Source organism: Sprattus sprattus (genome assembly GCF_963457725.1).
Source record: "Sprattus sprattus genome assembly, chromosome: 8".
Taxonomy (NCBI): domain Eukaryota; kingdom Metazoa; phylum Chordata; class Actinopteri; order Clupeiformes; family Clupeidae; genus Sprattus; species Sprattus sprattus.
Window position 1 is genome coordinate 15,915,147 of NC_137927.1, and position 19,546 is coordinate 15,934,692.

The following is a 19,546-nucleotide window of genomic DNA, read 5'->3' on the forward strand; positions in this document are numbered from 1 at the left end:
TTTGTTGTTATTGTTAAAGTGAAAGAAATATGGCGGCCCGCTGGAGCAGTGAGAATGTGGTGGTGGAGTTCAGAGATGCACAGGTAGAATACTTTTGTTATAATGGCTTATTTGTGTATGATCCGAAGGGTCAATGAATGCACAGCAGATGCTGTACAAGTTTTATTACAGCTCAGCAGATGCTGTACAAGAGTTATTGTCGTTACAAGGACCGCAAAGGTTGCAAATCCTTTCGTGGAAGAACATGGGTAACTTAGCTCCTTGCAAATACTTTAGCTACTTAATGTTATTTTTGCTAAACACCGTAGCTAAGTGAGTTAAAAGGATGGTTGGCATAATTGCAGTGTTTTATCTGTGCTTTGAATGATATTGGCAATGGCATGCAACTAAAGCCACCACACTTCACGTAGGCTATAACCTACCTGTATATAGCTACATTTCATATCTTGTCAGTAGTCGTAGATATAAGTAATAATCATATCCGTAAATGGAACTAGCGTCCATTTGAAATTCAGATGGTGTCCTTATCCTGTGATACGCATACTTCATGTTGTTTGCAGAAATAATGACAAACATAAATGGTTCAGATTAACCTAACTCCGTGTAAATGGTTGAGCAGGCATTTAACTAACGCAATACGTTTTGCGTGTATCCTAGACTTTATTTTTTTTTATTTACTATCGAAGGCTGTATTTGTGGGGTCCATATGTAACAGTTGTTGCATTGTTAAGTTACTAGTTATTGAAAGAATGCAGTCATGTTTGTAATAGTACAAAATGGGCGGTAGTACTTAAACTCTGAAGTTGTTGTGTTTTTATTTTTATTGTTTATTGTTTAATGTTGTTGTTTTACCAGTGGCTTAATTTAATGTAAAGCAAGCCTTTCTGATGTCTTTTCAGGCTACCGCCATGTCAGTGGATTGCCTTGGTCGCCATGCTGTACTGTCAGGGTGTGTACCTACAGAATCTAACACCATAATGTGAAAATTACTCTCAATATAGCTGAGGGAAAGTTTTAAGTAATTCAGTGATTGGAGTGATGATTTATACGAGATTTGTTTGATTTGGAATGTCATTCAGTACTCGTGAACATAATTTCACTTTTCTGGTTTGGAAATCAGTTTACACTGAATTGTTTTATTCTTTAAAGTAATCATGTTGTTATAATTCTAGTCCTTCTTATGGGTCTCTCTTGTGAGGTTTTAGTGATTGAGCGTGTGTTTCTCTCAGACGGCGTTTCCTCTACATGGTTAACTTGGAGATTCCTTCAGAGACCCCACGGAAGATTGGGCGACAGAGCAAGTGGGACGTGGGCACTGTGCAGTGGAATCCACACAAATCAGAGGCACATCTTTTTGCTGCATCTGTAAGTTTGAGACCCACATTCTCTTTCAGTAAAAAACCCTCTAATGTGTTAGGAATCTAAGGAAACCAATGGTATTTTGATCTAAACAATTTAAAATCATAATAAAGTTGACTGTGTTTAACATTATCCATGCCTGTTGTTAGTCTGTTCCAGAACTTCACTAACATGTTGATTGCACTAGGATGATGTCAAGGAGATTTTTGCAATAACCCACCATTGTTGTTTTTAGAGTAACCAGCGTGTGGACCTCTATGTCTGGCGTGATGGGTGTGGGGAGGCTAGCACATCTCTACAGGGTCACACACGTGTAATTAGGTAACACAGGCTGTTGGGCAGGTCTCCTTATTTGACATGAAATCATAATATTTTAAATTGTTTATCTATGTTGAATCAATTACTTTAATTTCACAGTGATCTAGACTGGTCTTGGTTTGAGCCAGAATATCTTGTGACTAGCTCGGTTGACACATACATCTACATCTGGGACACAAGGTATGACTAAGAATGTCTGGGAACAAAGGCAGGTGTGTGTGTGTGTGTGTGTGTGTGTGTGTGTGTGTGTGTGTTTGCGTGTGTGTGCGCATCCTGTAATTTATTTCCTCACTGAACCATGAAATTGGATTATAAAAATGCCATGCGATTTCAGAGACACTCGGAAGCCAACTGTGGCCTTATCTGCAGTGGGTGAGTGTCCTTTTTGTATGGTTCAGAGTATTTCTATCTGTTAGATATAGAGTATCAAAGTGAAGTGTCAAATAATTGCATTTCCTCTGTTATCTGTCTGGTTTGATTAGCTGGGGCATCCCAAGTGAAATGGAACCGTCGAAATCCAAGCTGCCTAGCTTCTAGCCATGATGGAGACGTAAGAATCTGGGATAAAAGGGTGAGTGTCACACACAGCAGTATTAGCATTGTCCTCTTTATGATGTAAATGTAACAGCTTTGTTGAATTCACAGTAAGAACGAAATAAACAACAGGCTGAAGAAACATTTTTAATCTTTAAATAGAACTATAATTAAATGTTAATTTCATTTGTCACAGATTAAAATAACCCAAATGTTAGATCTGTATTATACCCAGTTGTTACACTTTAATGTGTAAAGAGAATTTCTTGATGTGTTGCAAACTTAGATGTTATTTGTATCCATAGAGTGGGCATGGCAAATCTTTTAGTACTCCATGCAAGACATGGCTTCCCACTGTCTATGTCTGAGAGTATATGTTAATTCCCTTTAGAAACCAAATACTGCTGTGGAGTATGTTGCAGCCCACTTGTCAAAGATCCATGGCCTGGACTGGCACCCAGACAATGAGTATATCCTGGCAACATCAAGCCAGGACAATTCTGTGCGGGTAGGGACCTCTTGTAGATCTTGTACAGATTTGACGAACATTGATATGGCTTGCGTGTCGGGCAGGTTTGTCATCTCTTCTATTTCATTCTACAGTTCTGGGACTTTAGACAGCCTCGGAAGTACCTCAACATCCTGTCTTGCCAAGTACCTGTGTGGAAGGCAAGATACACGGTAAGCTGATTCAACTACACCATGCCTAAGATGAAGCCGTCTATATCATCTGTGGCGCTCAATATAAAGTGCATCTCAAATGTTAGTGTAGGTGTTGAAATGTGTGAACTCCTTGAAATTCTAACATTATTTAACCTACATTGTGAAATGCTGGATATTAGTGTATTTTGTGAAAAAGTGTTTTCACATCTTGTGGTATGTGTAATTGGTTGGAAATAATGCTTCCATTGTGTTGCTGCTGCTGATGCTGCTGCTGGCCTCCTATCTCCTCTGCAGCCCTTCTCTAATGGGCTGGTCACAGTCATGGTGCCCCAGCTGCGACGGGAGAACAGCTTGCTTCTCTGGAGCACATTAGATCTCAATAGCCCTGTGCACGCTTTTGTGGGTCATGACGATGTGGTGCTGGAGTTCCAGTGGAGACCGCAAAAAGAGGGTAAGCCTCAAAGCAAATAATTTCTCTGATCACTTGTATTCTTTTTCTATTAGTACTTTTGGATAGGTTGATTGGATGTTAGTGAAGTGGAGTTGTTCAGAGATGCAAAGTTAGAACTAGCTTCAACCCAAGCAAGCAAAGCAGTCTGAAGAGGATTTGGTCTTTGTTACATGATATGAGAAATGCCTCAGATTTACCCTTCTAAGGAAGTGTCTGTTTTCATTTAGGTTCCAAAGACTATCAGCTAGTCACATGGTCCAGAGACCAGACTCTGCGCATATGGCGCGTGGATCCTCAACTACAGAAGGTAGGTATCCACTCTCTTTTGGGTTACATATTCTTAGCATAAATGCACCATTCATTCATTCATTCAATTCATGTTTTTTTTTATTATTATAATTTATTTTTTGGTAGAATGTCTTAAGAAAACTAGTCCCTACAAATAAAAGTGGAGGATGAAGGATTTGAGTTTTTTTTTCCTGTGCTGACTGATTCTGCAGTTGACCATGTTTAATCAAGTATCACTGTGACTAATTCTATTTTATTAATTCTAATTCTATTCATTCTATTATCTTCTGGAGCTGTGTGCCAATGACATTGTGGAGGATCTTGTGGAGGGTATGGCCCTGAACACAGAGTCAGAGAAGACCTTGCCCTCCCAGGATTCTGAGCCCCCGCTGAGCCCAGGCCTCTCCTCAGAGAATCTGCAAGGTAGGGTGTAGACATGGGCTTTCAAATGAGATCGGTGGCAGTGGAAACGGTGCATTACATCCTACCTGAGAGAAGCTCATGTCCACCACGACCCTTCAGCTGGAGTCGCTCCTGTCTGCCGGCTAATATTGCTTTATGATAAGCCACCAGTTCCATGAGCCTTATTGTCAGAACGAAATGTCAGGTTGGTTTGAATGTATCCTCTATCTCTCCCCAGACCAGCAGGAGGGCCTGCAGGCTGCAATGATGGGCGGCGGACGGCAAGATGCTCCTGGCCTGCCCCAGACCCTACAGCAGGAGTTCTCTCTGGTCAACCTCCAGATCCGCAATGTCAACGTTGAGGTGCAGTGGGATGTGCTTTTGTAAAGAGCTTGTCTGTGATGACACTCACTCCATTTTCTTCTATGTATTTTTTTAGCAACTTGTCCAGGAACAAATGGCACATAGGGCCTCTTTGGGTACTCTAGCATGAGGTGTTTGGGAAAAATGACGACATTTCCTCTATTGTCTTTTTAACCCTCTCATCTCATGATGAGGGTTTGGTGGACACCTTCTGTGGCCATCATATTCCAATCTAGGCAATGACTAGCAACCTTCCCATGCCTGTGTTTTCTTTAATTGGGCTGGACTTCATAAATGATTCAACAACATAAGTAGCTTCCACAGATGCCACTGCTCTAGTTTTGGGGAAATCTACACTGCCCTCCGCAATTATTGGCACCCTTAGTGAATGTGACCAAAACAGGCTATGAAAAATATATCTTTGCTGTTTATCTTCTTGGTCTTTCCCCCAAAATATTCACAAAAATCTTACCTTTTCATTGACGTAAAATTCTTGAAAGAATTTATTTTTTTGACATTACATAAAATATTTTTCTCCAAAACATGGGTGCCACAATTATTGGCACCCCTAGAAAATCCTATAATTAAAATCTAACTGAAGTATATTAGCAGTCATTTTTTTACATTTTTGAGTTCACCTGTTTGATTAGGAACTCTTAAGTGGTCAAACATGGTTTCTTGCTTCACAGAGGTATAAATATGAGGTGAAACAGGCCAAATACCCTTAGTCATTCATCAAGATGGGAAAGACAAAAGAACTCAGTGCAAAAGTGCGCCAAAAAGTTGTTGAGCTGCTGGAACCCGGATTAAGTGATATAAGAAAATATCTAAACAGTTGGAAATACCCACTTCCACAATCAGGGCAATAGCTAAGAAGTTAAAAGCAACAGGAGATGTAAGGAATCAGCCTGGAAGAGGACCTATCTGTAAATTGACCCCACGCACCGTGAGGACGATGGTTCGACTGGCAAAAGAATCTCCAAGGATCACAGCTGGATAATTGCAGAGGTTAGTTAAGTCCTAGGGTTGGAAAGTCTCCAGAACTACCATCAGACTGCACCTACATCACCACAAGTTGTTTTTGAGGGTTGTCAGAAAAAAGCCTCTGCTGTCAATCAACAACAAACTAAAGTGCCTACAGTTTGCCAAATGTAAGTCAGACTTATATTAGAGTTATATGGTCAGATGAGACCAAAATAAGGCTTCTTGGCAACAAACATCAAAGGTGGGTTTGGCATAGACAGAAAGATAGCCATACAGAAGAGCACCCCATACCCACTTTGAAGTATGGTGGCGGATCTCTGATGTTGGGGGGCTGTTTTTCTTCCGAAGGCCCTCTACATCTTGTTAGGATACCTGGTATCATGGACTCCATCACATACCAGCAGATATTAAATGAAAACCTATCAGCCCCCTCTAGGAAGCTTAAAATGGGCCGTGGTTGGACCTCCCAGCAGGACAATAATCAGAAGCACACCTCAAAATCAACACAAAAATGGTTCACCGACAGCAGAATAAAGGCTTTACCATGACCATCACAGTCCCCAGACCTAAACCCCATACAAAATCTGTGGAAAGAGCTGAAACCTATTGTACCAGCGTTGACCTAAGAATCTGAAGGATCTGGAGAGATACTGTATGTAGGAATGGTCTCAGATCCGTGCCATGTGTTCACCAACCTCATCACGCATTATAGGAGAACACGGAGCTGTTATCTTGGCAAAGGAAGGCTGCTCAAAACATTAAATTAAGGGGTGCCAATAATTGTGGCACACCCGTTTAGGAGAATAATATTTATTTAATGTAAAATTAAAATGTTTTCTTTCAATAATTTTATTTCAATGAAAAGGTAAGATTTTTGAGAATATTTTGAGTGAAAGACCAAGAGGATAAACAGCAGACAAATATTTTTTCATAGCCTGTTTTGGTCACATTCACTAAGGGTGCCAATAATTGCGGAGGGCACTGTATGTTTATAAAATACAGGCAGTTAGAGGAAGGTGGCAAATGACTGGATCTCACAAAAATTCAATGTCATCCATGTCATGCAGAGCTTGACCGATACATTTGGAAGTCACACTGCAGTGTCACACAGAGACAGGGGGACAGAGCAGCTGGCCATTCTCAAATCATCCGACTAATGTCAAAACTAATCACAGCATGCCATGATAATGTCTTCCCTTATCTCTGACACCCACTGTAAATGAGAGAAGTGAAACAGAATGTTTGGAACCATGTCAAGTATTTATAAAATTCTGACTAAGGTTCATGGTAAATGTAGATTCCATCGGTGAATGAAATAGAAAAAAGAACTGCTAGGTCTTGGTAGATTAAAATGCCATTAATTATTTTCTTCCAGAACATCATTGTTGTATATCTGATGCTGACCCAATTCCTTTCCCGCTGTCCTTAGCGCTATGCCTGAAATTTGCATGCTTTCTATGCCTGCAGATGGATGCTGTGAATCGGAGCTGTTTTGTGTCGGCACATTGTGGTGCCAACCGAGTGCGGCTGGTGGTGAAGTTCCCGGCTCAGTACCCCAACAATGCAGCACCCACCTTCCAGTTTGTTCCCCCAACCACCATCTCATCTTCCATGAAGATTAAGATCCTGAAGGTAGTAATGGTTGATGTGCGCCATCTTAATGGCTTGCTGTGTTGAATCTAGTGTTACCAATGGGAAAGTAATGGTTTGGTTTTACCAGTATCGTTTAACCTCTGCATCAAGCAATGTATTAAGTACTCCCCCGCAGATATCCCAGTCATACTGAACTCCAAGAGATCCCTACAGTACTATTTAATAACTACAGTACTATTTAATAACTGTTATAAGCAAACAGTATGAAAACTCTGCAATGTACTACTGTGGTTCATTTGTGGTCTTATTTGATGTATTTTATCGGTGTTGGTACTGAGTCTTTTTCTTTCTCTCTTGTACAGATTTTGACAGACACATCTCTGCAGAAAGTCAAAAGGAACCAGAACTGTCTGGAACCATGTGTCAGACAGCTGGTATCATGCTTGGAGTCAGATATGGTATGTATGCCTCACAGTGGACTCAGTGGAGTCTACACTGTCTGGTAGGCACCACACTCCTAAATGCACTACTTAAGCTGTAACCGTTAGGTCAAGTTAGGTCACGTTAGGTCACGTAGGTCACGTTAAGTTCTCCCCACTTTTATTCAAGTCATCCTCGATAAGTTTGGGCTGATCAGATATGGCCTCCCTGTCATCCCACCCCACAGGAGGACGGCACAGCAGCCAACCCTTATGTGCTGTCCAACCCAGTCACTCCTGCCCTGCCTGCCTTCCCTCGCGTCACCAACACCTACGGCTCCTACCAGGACGCCAACATCCCTTTCCCACGTACCTCCGGAGCTCGGTTTTGTGGAACAGGTGAGTGACCTTCACAGCTCTTACAGGCGCAAGGCAAGGCAAGGCAAGGCAAGGCAAGGCAAGGCAAGGCAAGGCAAGGCAAGGCAAGGCAAGGCAAGGCAAGGCAAGGCAAGGCAAGACAATGTGCTTCACATACAGTACATAAATACACAATGGCATAACAATGTGCTTCACATTAATAAAAGCAAAAGGTCAGTACATGATCATAAAAACAGTAAATTATAGGAAATAAAAGCATAAGAAAATTTATGGAATAAAAACAGTAAAAGATAGGAAATAAAAGCATAAAAAATAAAAATTAAAATCACTAGTCTACTACAGTAAGCAATAATGCTTAAATAATAATAATAATAATGCTTACGGGCTCTGTAGAGAGCCCGTACGACTGACAGGAGAGAAGTTACCTTTAGCCCCTGTCAGCCGTATATGCAAGTTTTGTTGCAGCGAGAGTTGCGCTCTCTCCCACAGGTTCCCTGGTGTATTTCACTCGTCCCACGACTATGCATCGCTCACTTCCTCCGACAGAACCAACTCCCAGGTACATCTTTTTTTCTCTCTGTATAAATATCCACAGCATTCACCAGATATGCCATTTTGTTCACATGAGTCACATCAATGTCATGAGGAAGTTGACACTAAATTGAAAAACTAAATGTATTACAGTTCTGCTGTTGACAATCCAGTGAGGTACACATAACAGACAGAACTGCAATATTATCCTAGAAACAGTCTTGCATATACAGTGCCCTCCACAAATATTGGCACCCCTAGTGAATATGAGCTAAACAGGATATAAAAAAATATATCATTGCTGTTAATCCTCTTGGTTTTTCACCCAAAATATTCACAAAAATCTAACCTTTTCATTGAAATAAAATTATTGAAAGAAAACGTTTTTTTTTTTCATTAAATAAATACTTTTCTCCTAAACAGGTGTGCCACAATTATTGGCACCCCTTAATTTAATGTTTTGAGCAGCCTCCCTTTGCCAAGATAACAGCTCCAAGTCTTCTCCTATAATGCGTGATGAGGTTGGTGAACCCATGACACAGATCTGAGGTCTGACACTTGCAGATTCAGCTTCAGCTCTTCCCACAAATTTTCTATGGGGCTTAGGTCTGGGGACTGTGATGGCCATGGCAAAACCTTTATTCTGCTGTCGGTGAACCATTTTTGTGTTGATTTTGAGGTGTGCTTCGGATCATTGTCCTGCTGGGAGGTCCAACCACGCCCCATTTTAAGCTTCCTAGAGGGGGCTGTTAGGTTTTTATTTAATATCTGCTGGTATGTGATGGAGTCCATGATACCAGATATCCTAACAAGATGTCGAGGGCCTTCGGAAGAAAAACAGCCCCACAACATCAGAGATCCGCCACCATACTTCAAAGTGGGTATGGGGTGCTCTTCTGTATGGCTATCTTTCTGTCTACGCCAAACCCACCTTTTATGTTTGTTGCCAAGAAGCCTTATTTTGGTCTCATCTGACTATATAACTCTAATAAAAAAGTCTGACTTACATTTGGCAAACTGTAGGCACTTTAGTTTGTTGTTGATTGACAGCAGAGGCCTTTTTCTGACAACCCTCAAAAACAACTTGTGGTGATGTAGGTGCAGTTTGATGGTAGTTCTGAAGACTTTCTGACCCCAGGTCTTAACTAACCTCTGCAATTATCCAGCTGTGATCCTTGGAAATTCTTTTGCCAGTCGATCAATCCTCCTCACGGTGCGTGGGGTCAATTTACAGATAGGTCCTCTTCCAGGCTGATTCATTACATCTCCTGTCGCTTTTAACTTCTTAACTCTTGCCCTGATTGTGGAAGTGGGTATTTCCAACTGTTTAGATATTTTCAGCATTTTCAGCAGCTCAACAACTTTTTGTCGCACTTTGACACTGAGTTCTTTTGACTTTCCCATCTTGATGAATGACTAAGGGTATTTGGCCTGTGTCACCTCATATTTATACCTCTGTGAAGCAAGAAGCCATGGTTGACCACTTCAGAGTTCCTAATGAAACAGGTGAACTCAAAAATGTAAAACATGACTGGTAATATACCTCAGTAAGATTTTAATTATAGGATTTTCTAGGGGTGCCAATAATTGTGGCACCCATGTTTTGGAGAAAAATATTTTATGTAATGTCAGAAAAAATAATTCTTTCAAAAATTTTACTTCAATGAAAAGGTAAGATTTTTGTGAATATTTTGAGGGAAAGACCAAAATGATAAACAGCAAAGATATATTTTTTCATAGCCTGTTATGGTCACATTCACTAAGGGTGCCAATAATTGTGGAGGGCACTGTAAGTAGTGAATTACATGATAACGAACACAGTCAAATCAACAGAACTTAATACACTCACACATTAAAATTATTTGGAAAAAGCTTTGTTTGTGAGTGTATGTAATTGTCTTGAGTGAGTAGTTCAGGCACGTGTGTTCTGAAGGTATCTACTGAGATCCCTCTCCTGGAATTGGCCGCATGCCAACTGTGTCCTCCTCTAGGTCGCTGTCGGCGCTCTCAGCCTACCACAGTGGGGTGCTGACGCCCATGAAGATGCGCACTGAATCGCAAAGCTCTCTCCGGCTGTACAGCGGCAGCCCCACTCGCTCCGACAAAGAGCAAGTTTCCATCTCCTCTTTCTACTACAAGGAGCGGGTAGGGAATCACGTGCGCAAGTCTGACTGACTGACTGACTCAGTGCCAGTTGACAAATTGGTGTTTGAGAGGAGCTCCAGGCTGGTTTCTTTTTTATTCAATAGTTTGGGTGTCGCCCAGTTTGTTTGGCTTGCTTGACTTCTTGGTGTGTGTGGGTTTTTTTTGTCTGTTTGTTTCCTGTTCACACCCATGCTTGTTTTTTATCGTGTGTTCTCACAGTTTCTCCTCTCCTCTGTGTGTGTGTGTGTGTGTGTGTGTTTGTGTGTGTGTGTGTGTGTGTGTGTGTTTGTGCATGTGTTTGCATGGCGGCATGCGCCCCTCTCCCCCCTCTTGTCTGCTCCTGTGGTTTTGTTCCTTCCCTGTCAGCAGAAGCCTCCTCAGTCCATTCTTCGCCGCTGGTCTGTGCAGGCTATTCATGACTGTCCGGTACTGACCGCCCCCTTTCTCTTTCCGTATCTCCCTCTCCCTCTTTTTATCTGTCTTTTTTTGATCACTCCTTCATCCTTCATCTCACTTCCCTTAACCTGCATCAAGTGAAAATGATTCCTTTTACCTCAATGTGCTTGTTTTTTTGTGTTGCCTAACTAACAAACCATGTTGAAGGTGGCTGAATGAATTGAAACCATGGTGTTCCATAACTTTTATTTTTAGTTTAATTGATTTGTAAAAGATTTCATGTAATTCCTAACTTTTCCATTCCTTGCAGTTTAATGTCTAATTTTAGAGATTAAATTGTAGGCAGAAATAGACTAACCAATTAATTTCTTTTAAGTACAGTTTTAAGTCTGGGCAGCGTTTCAATTGGTATATTTTCTTTGTAGTTGGTTAATTAAAAGGAAATAATTCATAATATTTTTTTTCACAGGGTGGAATGTAGACTTGGGTGACACATATTCTGAGATAGATTTGGGGGAATGCCACATTTCCAGTTTCTTACAGTATTCCCGTCTTAGATCAGGGTTCAAATAAATAAAGTATTTTTATTTCCGGGTTAAGTCACAAGTCTGGATTCAACTCTTTTAATGGCAAACTGTTTTCTAATGTTCAATTTGCTAACCTCCATGCAATCAGCTTCTGAGTAGACTGTAACTTAGACAGCTGACTTGGGCACAGTAATTCTGGTTCCTATGTGTTATTTACCCAGTTATTCTCAAGTTAATTTAAGATGCAGAAAAGTGCTTCAAGACCTGCAATGATTATGTTGTTTAGAGATCTTGACTTACAAGAGTGTCCCAATGTTCCTGTGCATTCTATGCATTCTGTTTAATTACATGTATGTACATTGTTCTATGTCTCAAAACTAAAACGGCTAAAATAAAGAATCAAGGTGCATAGAACACATAGGGTTTTTGGGGACCATCTTATTTCAAGTTCCTTTAGAATTACATCCGTATTGTAGGTGACGAAGCACTTTTATGTTTTTGATAACAAAATCTGGAAACGGCATCTTTAAAAGCGTGTCTGATTTTCTCCACACAATGTTTCGAGAGAAAATGAGTTAACTTGAGCCAGAATTTAATCGGGCATTTCTGTTGCCAAAATTCCAGTGGGGACTCCAAATGCCGGTGGAATGGAATGAAATGGTGTCCCCACCCAACCCGCAGTGCTCCCTGTAGCATAGAACAGAAACATTTGTGAGAAAATGAGAGTCCATTTGCTGGGCCTCCGTTTTGGAGAAAAGGCACGTGTACGTCACGCATACCTGCAGTATGGGGAAATCGGCACAGCTGAGATTAGTCAGAAACAAAGTGGAAACCTGCCTCAGTCCCAATGTCATTTTGTTCTTTCTGCTCTTCCTCTATTTTCTCCACTCTGGCAATCTTTTCCTGCAACAGAAATCACGCCGCTGGAAGAGCAAGCGTGAAGGTGGCGACTACGGCAACAGGCCTATTAAGCCGGCAGGCAAGGTCATCATCCAGGAGATCTCCTGCCTGCTGCCCGTCCACAAAGCCCTGGGGGAAACTTACGTGTGCGTGTCCATATCTTCAAACCTTTTCAGTCAGACCCTTTTAAGCCTGTGACTCAGCAACAATCAGATCGCCTTGGTCTTATTATCAACCCAGAATAGTAACATAACCCATTTTTATACCACTAATAGGAATCCTATTTCCCTTTTTGTAAGGCACAATAATGGCCTCTGCTTACGTCTTTTCTATGCTTTTTCTAGCCTTTATGGTAATGTTCCTTTTGTTTGGTTATTGGAAAGATAGCCAATTTGATTTCACTAAATTCTGGGATAAGAAAATTACCTAATTTTGTGCTTGATAAATTGATAAACATTCCCTGAGGATACATTGTAATGTGATGCTGATGTGACTCTCTCTCTCTCTCTCTCTCTCTCTCTCTCTGTGGCACTTTAACTTCTATACACCCCGTCTCTTCCTCTTCAGTTTGAATGTGAATGACATACAGGACACGTGTCAGAAGAATGCAGCGGCTGCGCTGGCAGTGGGGCGGAGAGACTTGGCCAAGGTACAGACTGTCACCACCTTACTCCTTTGTCATCACACTCAAACACACAAACATGATCTCACCATCCACTTATATTGTCTATGATGTGTTGTTCATGAAATGTATGAGAATGTTTAATGCTCATTGTCTGAGTTTTACATGAGATGCTCCCCTCTGTCTCTGCAGGTGTGGGCCTTGGCCTCTGCGGCCACCAGTGTGGACCTCAGTCCAGATTCTGACCCAGATGCTGACACCCCCTGGGCCAGACACCCCTTTGGACGCCACCTGTTGGAGACATTGTGAGTAGCAGGCCTCATTCTTAGCAAAGTGTTCTCACTCAATTGAGATGGTGTTGTCCAGCTCTCTACCTCTCTCATTTTTTTCTCCCTAAACCTTTTATCTATATTTCACACACACACACACACACACACACACACACACACACACACACACACATACACACACACACACACACACACACACACACACACACACACACACACACACACACACACACGACAGACTGGACCACTACAGTCAGATGAGTGACGTGCAGAGCCTGGCTATGCTGTGCAGTGTGTTCCAAGCCCAGGGCAGCCCACAGGACTACTTCACTCTGTATGGACACCACGTCCCTCGCTCCGCCATCTTCGCCCCCCACCACTCGCGCTACGTAGGTGTTCCACTCCCACCCCACCCAACCCCACTGCTCCAAGTGGCCAAATGTTTGCGCTCTCCGAATAGAACCTGGTTGCCAGGAAGAGTCTATTTATTCACATTTATGCATGCATCTCTGTCTGTGTGGGGTGCAGGAAAAGCAGTAAATAAGGCTAATGTGAAGCTGCAAAAAATTAGCTTACATTACAGCCTACAGTTATAGCTTACAGTTAGTGTCTTCTGAATAGGTTTGGTGGTGCACCAGCAACACCAGTCATACAAACTTGTCATACTTTGCCGCACTCAGTTTTTGGCCTTGAATAGGACCACATTTCATTCATATAATTTAATACATTTTCATTCACTTTGGACTGAATTGTAAGTTTTATAGACACTTACTGGATTTGTTTTTCTTTCTTAGTCACTGTGCATCAGTTGACTATTTGATATTCACAGTCACTCCAAATGCAGCTTTGGAGTTTCATACATTGAGCCATCATCTGATTAGCAGTGAAACTTGGCATATCTCAGGATCTGAATGATGTTATACTTGACAAGCAGTCATTTTAGGCTATGAATAGATGATGCCGCACGATGAGTAGAGATACAGAATGGCTGCTTGGAATTAAATTATTTAAATCAGAAGAGGAGGTACATTATGTTGATAATCTGATTATTATTCAGATCAGCGAGTATGAAAAGCCACTGTGGGGGAGAAATGAAATTGGCACAAAAATAGCCCAGAATACATTTTAGCTGGAGGAGGGAATTTTGGGCTCAATTGTGAGTTCATGATAATAAATGTATGCCACATTACCTTCTATAGTGCTTTTCTAAACCTCATTTTAAAGTGGATGTTTTTCACTCTTATTTTCTTTTTTGCTTTATCCCTTTTCTCTCCCTCATATGTGTATTCCTTGCCACACCTCTTCTCATCCGTAATGTCCTTCCTTCTCCTCCTCTTACTTCCTCTCCCCGGTTCTCTCCTCCATCAGCCCAGCTACACCTCTAGTTCAGTCACATCTGGCTCGTGCTCCAGCACAGTCTCAGACTCCACCACCACTGCCTGGAATATTGGTAAGAACTCTGCATGTTGTTAACTAGTGGTTTAAGTTCAAATTGTCAAATGTATTATTATACTGACAAATTATTAAAACAAATAGTTATGAAGTCATTTGTGGTGGTAGTCCTAAAGTCACAATATTTTTATGATCATCATGAATCTGTTGCACTCAGCTGGTCGAGACCCTGAACATGCTCCACCCTGGGGAGAGTCATCCCCAGACGATTATCGCTATGCCAACCAGGTGTACAGTGACCCGCGTGAAAGGGAGAAAGAACAGCATGACATGAACAAGAGGTGATCAGGCAGCTTCAGATGGACCGATGCACCATGTTACCTTGGATACAAAAGACTCTTGACTTGACGCTTTTCTTCTTGCGCATTATTTTTTGCCCATCGACAGGCTCCTTGATCCAGCCAATGCATTGCAGTTTGATGACTTTAAGAAGTGCTACGGTGAAATATTGCATCGCTGGGGTCTTAAGGAAAAGAGGTCTGAGGTCCTCAAGTTTGTATCCTGTCCACCAGAGCCACACAAGGGCATTGGTAAGTCTCAGAAGCACATCACTTAATAGCCAGGCTATGTGGGGATTGCATCTGTTCAAGATCTCTTGAACGCCCACTGTTACTTATTGACATTGTTTGCAATAATGTTACCATTCAAAGATAATTCATTTCATAGATTTTTCTGGTGTCCAACATCTGCCTTTTTCATCTTGTCCTCTCTCCCTCTCTCTCTCACTCGTGTGCCCCCCAGAGTTTGGTGTGTACTGCTGTCACTGTCGGAGCCAGGCCAGAGGCACCCAGTGTGCCGTGTGCAAGCGCTTCACTTTCCAGTGTGCTATTTGCCACGTGGCAGTGCGTGGCTCCTCAAACTTCTGCCTCAGCTGTGGACATGGCGGGCACACCAGCCACATGATGGAGTGGTTCCGTGTCCAGGAGGTTTGCCCTACTGGCTGTGGGTGCCATTGTCTGCTGCAGAGCACCTTTTGAGAACCCCCCACCACCACAACACAGCTGGGTCTCTGCCTCATTAGAGCCTGTTGGACTCCCATCACACATGGAGAAAAGGCCGTGGAGATGACTGAATGTCGGATTGGTCATACAGAGTTTAGTGTTTGCGTGACGGAACCACGCAACTGCACTGCTTGGTGAGCGGTCACATTAGATGGCATCCCACTTTGTGACCTCAAAGGCCTATTTAATTTATATCTTGAATTCATGGTTTTCTGTGGTGCCAAGATGTTTATTTATGGAATAAGTGGCATTGATCTAGTGCCTACGATGTTTGTTTGACTCTACTTAATGCCTATTGTTGGCAGATTGTACCTAACTTTTAGAATCACTCACCTTTTGTGACTAAAACTTTTAAGAATCAGACCCCTATGTTGGGGGTTGCTTGAATCTTCACATTTTCATAAAGGATTGCCCAGCATACAGACTGTCTGCCATAAGACGATTAAAACAATGTTCAAATGCATGTTTGTCTCCTGCTATTTGAAAACATTCAAGAGCTGATTTACTCCAGAGTACAAATATACAGAAGAGGTATACCAAAAGAAGATTTACTAATTGTTTTTTCAGGGGATGCTTTTGAATTCCATGTCAGTATGGGGACATGGTATTTCACTATAGATGGTGGGGAGGCTATCTGAAGAATAGATTATCTCTTGTTATTTGTTTTCTATACAGTGGCTGCTCTGTTGACTCATTTCTCATGGTCACGAAGATTTCCTTCATATCAGTCGTAGACAAATCAATTCTTAACTGGATATTTAAAATTTTATCCATAAAACAGATTTTCATTTGCTGTTTAATGCCTATGAAGATACAATGTGTGTATATACCATCTCTAGTATGCACTTTGAAGAGGGATCCTGCTAAGCAGTACCATTGCAAACTGCTTGGAATGAATCACCCCACTGTAGCGCTGAGTCAAGCCAAATAGAAGCAGGTGTTTTATAGTGTAATGATGATAAAACAGTTAAATTCACAATTGAAAAATTCTGGAGACTAAGAGTAGCAGTAACTGCTACTTATTTTGTTTATGAGGTAATTACTAGCTTATGGCAGGACACCGGACTGTATCCGTCAGTATTAGGAGCCTTTTATACACATTACATTTGTATGTGTACAACACCAGCGCATGTTTAGTTATGTACAAAGTCAGAAAACAAGAATAATCAGTTCAGACATATTTATGTAATGACTGGTCATTTATCCTAAAACCTCATGCCAACAAATGCAACGAAACAGACCGACAACATGTGTGATGGAATCAGCATGCTTCGTACAAATTTTCAGTTTATGTCATAGTTGGAGTATCCTCTGCATCCTTAAATCACCCACAATCCTATGTGCACTTACCAGAGTAGTGCGTAATTTGAAGGTGGGACCATTTCAGTGACTCACATCTGCCACGTCATGATTAGACTGTTACATTGTTTGCTCACTGAATACTAGGAGGCAGTCTTGCCTTGCCTCTGAGGGACCTGACTTGGAAGGACTCAGAAGGACCCATCCTCCTTCCCTAAGGGAATTCAACCAGCATTTACTATGGCTGACACTTAGATACTTATGGGTCATTTCACTTAGTAAGGAACCTTTCTAAGCGAGAAAAAAAAAACGAACCGAATGGGCCAAGGGTTAATCGGTTGTTGTTGCTGCTGCAGGGAATTGTGAGGCGGCATTATCTTCATTCTTCTTTTTACCTTTTTTTCTTTTCGTAAAGGACGGTCCAGTGTTCCCTATGCTAAAGGAGATAAGTTAGGAAGCTTTGAAACACCTTTCCTTAACATTAAATTTTGAGAATTCAAACAGCACTTATCATGGCTGCTACTAAGATACTTTCAGGTCATTTTCACTCATTCACGCTGTGACCACAGCCTTGAAACACATATCTAATCTGATTTCCTGTATGATAGGATCCTAGTCAGGTAGCCTACACTCTCAAATCACACAAAGGACAAAACATGCAAGGGGTTAGCAAGGCTTCTGCATTGCTTAGTAAAGAGATTATGAGTGATCTAGCATGCTATGTGGTAAAAGAGTTGGAACGGAAATTCTGTGTTTCATGCCTCCCTTTTGTGTGCAGTGTTAGCGTGTGTGAGTTTTGCTGTCAGTGACATGTACCATTTAAAGGCACCCAGTGCAACTTTATGTAAACATTCAATGAAAAATAAACATTCAATTTCTAGTCTTTTTTACACGTAGTAAGTTTCAATAACTCCATACCATTACATATCGTCATTCAAGGAGCAAAGATGAGACGTCGTTGTGTGGTGAGAACTGATAGAAAATCGTAAACAACAACAATCGCCGGTGGGGAGAGGCCATTTTTCCATTGACTGGAAGCCTGCTGTATTTATTGTAGGTTACAAAAAATAAAGAAAATGGCGGCGTTGTTGTTGTTATCGATTTTCTATCAGTTCTCACCACACGACGACGTCTCATCTTTGCTCCTTGAATGTCGATATGTAATGGTATGGAGTTATTGAAACTTACTACGTTTAAAAAAGACTAGAAATTGAATGTTTATTTTTAAGCCTCGAAAGTTGCACTGGGTGCCTTTAATGCCCGAGTTAAGGCCTGTATTAGTTAGAGTTATTGTTTACTGTATGTAAGTCACCAAATCATTTGACAGAAATCAGCACCATAAGCAGTACCATCTTAAATGAAAGTATCTTAGAATTCACCTCCAACAATGGCTTAAATAATGTCTAGGGGTTTCAATATTGGCAATGTATCAGATGAATCAGCAGGACACACAATACAGTGTGTCTGTATATGTGTAGAGTGAGCCAGAGATGAAGGCATGGGTGCTCCCTATATACTGAGCATACCTAATCAGGTGACCAATTAATCAATAATCTCTCCCTGCCAGACCCACAGGCTCTGTACTACCACTGCAGGACCACTGGGGGAGCAGGGGGTCATAACACCTCCCTCCCTAAAAGAGCTCCTTCATGGAGACAAAAAAACACACACACACACACAAAGACCTCCTGAAAACTCCTAGCACATTGGGCCAACAAGCTAGGCACAAGACCATATATAACTCCCATAGGGACCTTTAGGACAGGGATCAGACTGAGAAACATCACTCACCACCTGACCACCATGTGGATTGAACACACTCAAAAAGTCTCAAAGTGACACAATTGTCAAATAACTAGGCATTGGTCTCAATGTAATGCAGTATCTCACCAGCTAACTCTGATTCCACCAATCCTTACACATATAATGAACACACATTTCTTGGTTGAAATATACAGCCGCGGAAAAAATTAAGAGACCACTTCAAAATTATCAGTTTCTCTGGTTTTACTATTTATTGGTATGTGTTAAAGTAAAATGTACATTTTTGTTTTATTCTATAACCTACTGGCAACATTCCTACCAAATTTCAAATAAAAATATTGTCATTTAGATCATTTATTTGCAGAAAAATGACAATTGGTCAAAATAGCAAAAAAGATGCAGTGTCTTCAGATCTCGAATAATGCAAAGAAAACAAGCTCATATTCATTTTTAAACTACAAAATACTAATGCTTTAACTTAGGAAGAGTTCAGAAATCAATATTTGGTGGAATAACCTTGATTTAAAATCACAACTTTCATGTGTCTTGGCATGCTCTCCACCAGTCTTTCACATTGCCGTTGGGTGACTTTATGCTACTCCTGGCGCAAGAATTCAAGCAGCTCGGCTTCTTTTCATGGCTTGTGACCATCCATCTTCCTCTTGATCACATTTCAGAGTTTTTTTTATGGGATTCAGGTCTCGAAATTGGGCTGGCCATGACAGGGTCCTGATCTGGTGATACTCCATCCACACCTTTACTGGCCTGGCTGTGTGGCATGGAGCATTGCCCTGCTGGAAAAAACACTTCTCAGAGTTGGGGAACATTGTCAGAGGCTGAGGTTTGTAAAAGACCATAAGGATTGAA

General features: G+C 41.4%; 1 protein-coding gene across 1 annotated transcript; it reads left to right on the plus strand.

Moving 5' to 3' along the window:
* Positions 1-29: 29 nt before the first annotated feature.
* wdr59 (WD repeat domain 59) lies at positions 30-16,098 on the plus strand (the record flags this gene model as incomplete). The annotated part of the gene is made up of 26 exons (XM_080843299.1): positions 30-83; positions 900-949; positions 1,230-1,365; positions 1,595-1,680; positions 1,777-1,857; positions 2,012-2,049; positions 2,160-2,248; positions 2,603-2,719; positions 2,815-2,892; positions 3,169-3,325; positions 3,553-3,632; positions 3,907-4,036; positions 4,254-4,378; positions 6,830-6,994; positions 7,318-7,413; positions 7,623-7,773; positions 8,242-8,311; positions 10,275-10,428; positions 12,264-12,397; positions 12,819-12,900; positions 13,066-13,178; positions 13,402-13,552; positions 14,532-14,613; positions 14,773-14,896; positions 15,003-15,145; positions 15,357-16,098. The coding sequence occupies 26 exons, from the start codon at positions 30-32 to the stop codon at positions 15,590-15,592; spliced, it is 2,922 nt and encodes a 973-aa protein (XP_080699425.1). The 3' UTR covers positions 15,593-16,098.
* Positions 16,099-19,546: the final 3,448 nt, after the last annotated feature.